The sequence below is a fragment of the Pyrus communis genome, chromosome 16 (genome assembly GCF_041283825.1).
Source record: "Pyrus communis isolate YQ-2024b chromosome 16, ASM4128382v1, whole genome shotgun sequence".
NCBI lineage: Eukaryota > Viridiplantae > Streptophyta > Magnoliopsida > Rosales > Rosaceae > Pyrus > Pyrus communis.
In genome coordinates this window covers 4,135,638-4,144,418 of record NC_142580.1, presented here as the reverse complement: position 1 = coordinate 4,144,418, position 8,781 = coordinate 4,135,638, and the positions used below count along the sequence as shown (strand labels likewise).

Below are 8,781 nucleotides of genomic sequence, written 5' to 3'. Positions count from 1 at the left end.
AGTTCTTAACCAACTGTGCTTGGAAATTGAAAAAAAGAAAAGAAAAGAAAATTACTATTTAAAACACATTAGCATGGGAAAGGCTTTGTGTGACATCCCACATCGCCCAGGGGAGTGATCCTTATATGTATATTCTCATCCCTACCTAGCTCGATGCCTTTTGGGAGCTCACTGGCTTCGGGTTCCATGGGAACTTCGAAGTTAAGCGAGTAGTGTGCGAGAGCATTCCCAGGATGGGTGACCCATCGAGAAGTTCTCGTATGAGTTCTCAGAAACAAAACCGTGAGGGCATGGTCAGGACCCAAAGCGGACAATATCGTGCTACGGTGGTGGAGCGAACACGGGAAGTGATCCGTCCCGGGCCGAGATGTGACACTTTGCCTTTAAGCTTAATGGAAAAAAAAAACTTAAAACATTTAAAAGGGAATTTAAAATACCAAACACGAAATTCCAAATGATGGTGGTGCCACCCAAAAATGGAAATATACAATATTATAATCGTTAAACCAGAAGGAAAAAGACAATCAGCAACTAAAAAAGGGAAAATTTTTTATTGTGACCGAAACACAGATGATACATTGCATGTGACTATATAAATGATGAAATATATGTATTAAAAAACCAATCACATTAAAAAATGTCTCCTAGAAAACGAAGAAACATGTCTGCAAAAGAAAGCAACTTTATACTACTAATGGAAAGCTAAAACATTGATTAATTAACTTTGCATTAAGAGAAATATTTCAGCTAAACATATGCTTAACATTCTCTTTAATCGTTATCCTCTCTAATCCCTTCCCTCTCGACCTCACCACCTAAACAGTTACTTAACGAACGAGCTAGCGAATTGGCAAGAAATGTTTATACTAATAAGCGTGATTAATTAACCTTAATATCTCCCAAAGCTTCCATCTTTCTCTCTGTTTCACGACGAAGAAGACGACCCATTGTTGGAAAGGTGAAGGGGGTTGGCATTGACAGTGTTGTCGGCGATGTGAGCATTCATGGAGTCAAAACCAAGTCTTTCACCCTCACCGTTGATCTCACTGACATTGCTGTTAATAATCATATTCCCGCCGCCGCCTACGCCGCCCGATCTCTCCAATCTCCTCCTGAGACCGTGCTTGTTATTGTGCATCCAAACCTTAAAAACTCCCCTCCCAATCCCCACCTCGCTGCAAAAATCCTCCACCGATCTTTCGTCGCTCTTTTGCACTCTCCACCCGACTTTCTCGGCAAAAGACGACATCTTTTCCTTCTGCTCCTGGCTGAACTTTGTTCTGGATCTCTTTTTCTCACTTGGGTACTTCTCCGTTTTCATCACAGCCGTCGGATTGAGCTGGTGCTGGCGCTGGCGCTGGTGGGGGTGCTCATCGGGCGGACCAGAAAAGCCGGAGCTGAGAGCGAGTAGCATTTGCGGCGGGGAAGCGAAATAGGAGGGGGGCAAGTGGGAGACTGGCGGGGGAGACTGCGGGCTCAAAGTAGGGTTGGGGCTGGAGCTTGAGCTGTGGTTGTTGTGAGCTGTTTTCGGCGCATTATTTTTGGGTCTGTGCTGATCACGGCAGTGGAAGTTGCGGTGACAGCCACAAGCGGCGCATTTTAGCGAGGTGGGGTCAGCTGGGTTGGAGGAGGGGGAAGGCATGAACTCGCCGCAACCGTCGAGAGCGTGGCCACCTAAGCTGGCAGCATGGTTCTTGAGACATTCTTTGTAGGCAACCACCCTTGTTCGCGTCGGCCGAGGCTGGAATGCGCCGCTGGTGAAGGATAAGGACCTGCCACTGAAGAAGTTGAATTTGGGGTCCGACGGCGACGGCGGTTCCGTGTCCGTATCTGGGGTTTGGATGGTGGCGTTGACGGTGGTAAAGTCCATATCTTTAGGCGAGAAGAAGCATAAGAAATTGACGGGCGGATTGGGAATTAATTAGGGTTTTGATTTTAGGGAGTGAAATCTCAAAGGTGAAAACTTCAATGGGGTTTTGGAGGACGATTGGGGAGATGAAGGAAGTAATGAGAAGTGAAGAGAAATATATAGATGGGGTGTTTGTGGGGAAAGATATTTGATGTAGATTTAATTCGATAATTAGTGGCATACCTAAACCTGTTTTAGCTCCATAAAAACACAGACCAATTTCTCAACCACCAAATTAACCTAGGGGAAAAACTTAAAAATGAAAAATTCTGTGTCATTTCTTGAAGAAATTTTTCAATATGTCGAAAATAAAATTTAAACATCAAATGTATAACACAAATGATTGAAGACTTAAAAAAAAAATTTCAATCAATTATATTACGATACATCATTTTTGAAAGAGACTGAAATTCAAATGTATAACACAAATGATTAACGACTTAAAAAAAAAATTCAATCAATTATATTACGATACATCTGACAGACACTGAAATTTCCAAAGGGATGGGGTTTAATCTGAGGTAACGTATGTCAGTCTGTGGATTCATGTGTTTGTTCAGAGCAATAAATTAGGCTCTCATAAAATTCTTTCTATTTGATCTTTTTTAGTTTAGGCAAAATTGCATAAATGGTATTTTGACTTTTTCAGTTGTGTGCAATTGCCCATGTGAACTTATTTTCTTTGATAATTATCACCCAAAATTTTATGTTGTGTTGCAATTTGGCACCCAAACTCCACCATCGACCACCTTTAACAAGAGCATTTTTGTTCGTTAAGTTAGCTAAAGGCATGCTTGGTATTTTATTTATTTTTGTATAATTATCTATTTATATAAGAAATGAGTATTAAGTAATTTAATTATATTCATTATTTTAAAAATTATATGTTCATTTTAAATTGAATATCAAATAACTATTGAGACATTTGAGATCGTTCATTTATTAATAGACGTCTTATTGTTGTCAAAATATTTTGCAGCTTTTTTCTCTTAAGGAAACTCAACACACTCTCTCAATTTAATTCATCAAACTTGGATCAAGGCATGTCTTCTTATCACGAGCCATTATTTAAAAAAAAATGTGGATGAATATAAGTAGACATATGTGCTAAATATAATTTGAAATCTGAGTGGTCAACTGTAAATTTCTTTAGTATAGGTGACAATTTCATAAAAATGAAAAAATTCATACACTATTGTGCAAAACTTCCTTTTGTTCTTGTATATTCGTTGGAGTCAGCGATTTAAAATTTTGGAAACCTGCAAGCCAATACGAAACGTATACGTGTCATGCGTATTAGTTTTCACGCATAGGATTCGTAGTACAAAGAGTACATAATTTGAAGGACACAGTTGCCTTTTGGCGCGCATCGTTTTGCTTTGACAGTGGCAGTGGGATTCCCTCCATTATACATCCCTGCTCCTCTCTGTAACCTCATATCATGCCTGCTTCTTTTTTTTTTCCGAGATCCAAATACAGTCGCGTGTTGTTATTATTTTGTTTGTAGTGAACAATGCAAGATATTCGTTTATTCATGACGGAGGATCCGCCCCCGCTGGGCAAGCAGCCATAGGTCATAATGTACTCTTTGCACAACAAAGCCATGGTTTATAAATTAAAGGAGAAACCGTAAATTAGAGATGATATTTTTGTTATCATATTGCTTAGCTCATTCCTTAACGAAGAAGATTTCTCCTATTTGCAAATCACAATTTAAAACATGAATGAATAACTTATCAATAACACAAAATTAAACATGTACATGCACATGCCGATACGATTGGCAAGCAATTAAGCATAAATGTGGCTGCTTCCAAAGAAAGAATCGAAGTATTCTCCTTCTAATTATATTCAAAATAAAAATTTATCATTCATTTATATAATCACAATAATTATTGTAAAAAACCTGGAATTGAATTGAAATTAGAGGCCAATTTGTCAACTTGACTTATAATTACTCCATCCATCAATCAAATATTAATGATGTGATGGCAAATTGACACCATATGTTTAGGTTAACTTGATCTTGCAGAATCAAACTTGATTAGAAAGTTAAACAAGTCATTACCAGAAGAAAAAAAAGTGTTTTTATTTTTAATTAAAAATTCAAACACATGTCGGTTACTAATTCATATTTAATTTTAAAATTTAAAATTTAAAATAATTTCTAACCATATTATATACGATGAACAAATGAGACAACATAATTCTTAGAATCTTTAGGAAAAGATCAGGCGATGATCCTTTCCCATTCTCAATTATCTTCTCAATGATCCACGTGTTGCAATGACCACACTGTAGCAAGAAATGCGGCCACACGCCATGTTTCAGTCAATCAGTTACCTACACTTTTTTTTTTTTTTTTTTTGAAGAACATCAGTTGCCTATTCTTTTGTAACATGTTTCATATGAAAGAATAATACTTAGCCATTTAAAAAATAAGTATGATTTTTATTTAAAATTATTTATTGTTAATTTATAAAACTTTGTGTTAAGAATCAGAACTTTTTATATTATAAATCATTTTATAAAAATCGCTTCTAGGAAAAGTTAATTAAAATTAAGATTGTTTAGTCATCTAATTATATAAAAACAGATGAACAGAAAACATTACGAACTGTTTATGTATTTATCACAATAGATTGACTAAATAACCTTAGTTTTAATATTTATAAAATGATTCATATTATGAGCTGTTCTGATTATAAGCACAAAAACTCTGTGATTCGAACACGAAAATTTTTGAATACAAGTTCTTACTCATTCTTTGGTAACCGGGTATTATTCTCATATTAATCATGGTAACAGCATTTAGATTTGATATTATTCATCTCTAAACAAAAACCAAAAACATAAGGCACACAACGTTGGAATAATCCTAATCTCTCTGTCCATTGTTTGAGATGTGATATTTTGTCTTTTATGTTTCAAAACCTCAATTATGCTCTTGTTAGAATCCAATTAAACAGAAAATACGCTCACAATGGGGTCTCAAAATTCTTCCTAAATCCTATATAAAAGGATGCTATGGATGGTTGTGATTTCAATTATTTTGTAAACCACTCACATGTATTAACGGTTAAAACTAACGCATAGACATATGCTCGATCAGCTTTAAAAACACAAGTGATTAAGCAGTGTGATCACACTCAATGTCCGAAAAGAATAAAGATTAGTTGGAACCCAATAAGTAGTGATTAGGGATTTGTATGAACAACTTGAAACCTAGCTAGCTACTTGGGTATAGGCCATAGAAAAAGAAGGGGTTTAGGATTGAGGGAGTCAAAAACCTCTTAATTGTTCAAACAATGTTATGGCAATTCTGTCATTCTCCAGCAGCACGCGCAATGAGAAAAATGATACAAGATGGCTCTCTCTATGGAAGTACTAGTTTTGAGTGCTTCCACGACCAAATTAGAGCATGCAGTGAAGATATTACATTCACAAAGTTTTTTCATTGCTTCGTTCCAATTTGTCCTTTGTTTCAATCTGGGTTTTGTTTCTTTGGCACGCAAGGCAAACCAGAAGTATCTAATTGAGGAAACAAAGAAAAATAAACCCCTCAATCCCAAAATGTGTTACGTGAGAGTTTGAATAAACCCTTCAATCCCAAAATGTGTTACGTGAGAGTTTGAACTCGGGTTAAGACTTCAGAGTTCCAAAGCTTTATGGCATCAATGTCACTGTTGGAGAATAATCCCACAACAAAAACATTACAAAATAATATAAAACTTTATGTCGGAGTTTCACACCTAATATCACTATTGACATTTTTGTGATAATACCCAATAATTAATAATATGTGATTAAGTTGAGACAATATCAACAATGTTAATGATATCGCTACTCATTCGAGAGAGTAGAGAGTAGAGACATGTGAGACTCTAGCTGAATAATTAAAAGAACCTGATTCCATAAGGATCCATTACCATTACAAGTGGCACGCGTGGGCCAAATTTCAGAATATGGACGATCAAATTTTTATCCTTTGCTGAGCATGCAGTAGAGAAAAGGGGATAATAATATTACAAGAGCATGCTTGAAATTATATTTATGGGTGGATCAGCATCCACCTAAAGGCATTTATGTTCTTTCATGCAAATATCACACAACAAGATAAACACCAATCCAGCTTCCACCCAAAACTGAAATATCTTCCACTTTCCGCAAAGCCTGCTAAATCCCCCAAAGGATGGATAAGCATTATCTTATTACTATTTTTGCATATGTAATCACATCACTAATCCCCTTTTTTATTTTCTCTAATTGTTGATTTGTTATTCACAAGTTAAACTGTCCCAAATCATGCAGCAGAAAATAATTTAGTTTTGCTTCCAAAAGATAGAAACAAATAATGAATGATATTCGTTTTCAAGTAAAGGTTGTGTCTAAGTCGAAGTCTAACACAGCCATTTATAGCAATTTTGGATTAGTAGACAATCTTATTATCTTGATACCAAAAGCATTACTAGGACCAACAAGCAAGTACATCGTGTCCAAATTAAAAATGAGTTATCATGGCCAATAGCTTTGAAGTGAAGGACAACCTTATTAGAATCACGGCAAGTTGTAAGTTGTGAATCTGCTTAATTATGGTCACGAGTTGGATGCAATTCCCAACTAGCCTCTTCCAGGCTGGAAAATGGTGAATAACCGTAGTTCGCCACTAGTTGTCTTTTTTTTCAAATAGAAAAAAAGGACAGCTTAGTAGCCTTAAGATAAACCTATCTTTGTAATTAAGATTACTACTTAAACATCAAAGGTGATTTTGTTAACTAGAGAGTATGTACCATCTCCAAAGAATATGAATAATGGTTTTGATTATGATATTTGTAAGTACGGTGAAGATACATACGCATAAGTGGAAAGACAAGTAGGTTCCACATGAGAAGAACTCAAGCATTATCCAAAAAAAGAATATCACTAGATTAGTATTTACTTAATTGCAATGTTACATTGAAAACATATAAAATAGAGAGAGCTCGACAGGTACCTAAAACAAGTGTAATTGTAAGATGAACTAGAAGCTGGCAGCTGTTGCAAGAAGAAAAGTATATATGTTCACAAGGCAAAGTCATTTTGCACAATCCAAGTTGCAGGTTTTACAAAGTTAACTGGGGTGTTGGTTTTGTCTTGTAAATTGAACATAACCATATCACACTCAACAAATCCTTGTAGTATATGGAATTTGGTGTACACCCAGAAGACTTTAAAGCGACAACAGAGAATGAACCGTTGCTATCGACAAACCAAGCTTCATCTCCAATGCTTTTCACCTCAACATGTTCGACAATTATCGCTTTATGATGGAACACCAACTTGTAAACGAGGAATTATAGTCATATGAGGAAGGGCTCTCATCGTTGTTTGAACGCTTCGAACATAGAATTGGTCTCCCTTGATTGATTCCACAAGATATACCCGACGAGAAAATCCCAAGTCTACTCTAGGTACAAAATTATTTTTGTAAAACGTCTCTACTGCAAGTGAGTGTGTCACCTCATGGCCACAATTTCTAATTGCATAGACTTGGCCTTTGTAAAATACAACATCAGTCATTCCATGATCCCCAATGAAGAGGGCTAAAGAGTTAAAGGACCAAAATATGGTTTGATTTGGAGAAAATTCATTTCTAGCCGACGACTAGGTTAAAAATTAAGGAAAACTAATGATAAGGGTTTGAAAATTTTGAATATTAACCAAAAACCATGAACTAACTTTATTTAATGGTTATGACAAAAGCCAATATTAAACTAGCCCAGTTAAAATGGTCCAAACTATAAATTTCCGATTTTGCCCCGACGACAAGTCTTTGTTCGTTTATCCTCTCTTCCTTTCTTCTCTCTGATATTCCCTGCCTCTATAACCTCAAATTCCTCATCTCCTTTCATCACCAACCGGAGCTACAAAGCGAGAGAGTGAGAGAAACAACCAGAGCAACGAATATGATGACCATCCTCTCCTCTGAGACCATGGACATCCCCGACGGTGTCAAGATCAAGGTCCATGCCAAGATCATCAAGGTCCTCACGGGAATACGACCAGAAAGCGGAAGCTGAAGGTCAAGGCCTGGTTCGGCTCCCTCAAAATCAGCCCCGCCATCTGCACCGCTCTCTCCCACATCGGAAATCTCGTCACCGACATCACCAAGGGGTATCGCTACAAGATGCGTTTGTGTATGTTAATTTTTCCATCAATGCCTCCATCACTAATGAGGCCAAGTTGATCGACACACGTAACTTTTTGAAAGAAGGTGAGTAAGGTGCATATGATGATGTTTCTATCACCCAATGTGAAAAGGTCAAGGATAACCCCATCTTGGATGGAAATGAATTTTTCACGATCTTGTGCCCTGATCAACTAGAAATGCCATCTTGTATATCAGGAAGTTTCTTGATGGTATCTATATGAGCGAGAGGGGAACCATTGTTACAGAGGAATGAATGGTGTTTGTTTTTGTGTTCTTTCTGAATGTAGTTTAATTTCTTGATGGGATTGGCTAGTTATTCCTTTTGTTGGAGAGTTCCTGTGAAAGAAAATATATCAAGGGGCAGATGTAGGCTGCAGGTTCTGTTGAATGTTTGATTGTGTTGCTGTTTTTGGTAAGAAATTAGAGAGAAAAATATTAAATATATGTCATGGTTGATATATTTGATTCATTTCATAGAGGAATAATGGAGAAACTGATGGATTTAAGTACTTGAGGGAAAGCTGCCCTTTTGTAATTACTAAGTTACTGCGTTACATTGGAAGTATGGGTGAGCATTCTTTTGTTACTTCTAGATACGAGGAAGCATTGATTGGAATGGAAGGTAGATTTAAGGCAAAGTTGTATTGATTTGGAAAATAAGCCATTAGAATGCTAAAATAAA

General features: G+C 36.5%; 1 protein-coding gene and 1 pseudogene across 1 annotated transcript; one reads left to right on the top strand and one right to left on the bottom strand.

Moving 5' to 3' along the window:
* Positions 1-664: 664 nt before the first annotated feature.
* Positions 665-2,085, bottom strand: LOC137732268 (zinc-finger homeodomain protein 11). The gene has a single exon (XM_068471574.2). It carries the CDS (start codon positions 1,868-1,870, stop codon positions 926-928), a length of 945 nt encoding a protein of 314 aa, XP_068327675.2. The 5' UTR covers positions 1,871-2,085; the 3' UTR covers positions 665-925.
* A 5,622-nt stretch (positions 2,086-7,707) lies between these two features.
* LOC137730479 (large ribosomal subunit protein uL6 pseudogene) lies at positions 7,708-8,541 on the top strand (annotated as a pseudogene).
* Positions 8,542-8,781: the final 240 nt, after the last annotated feature.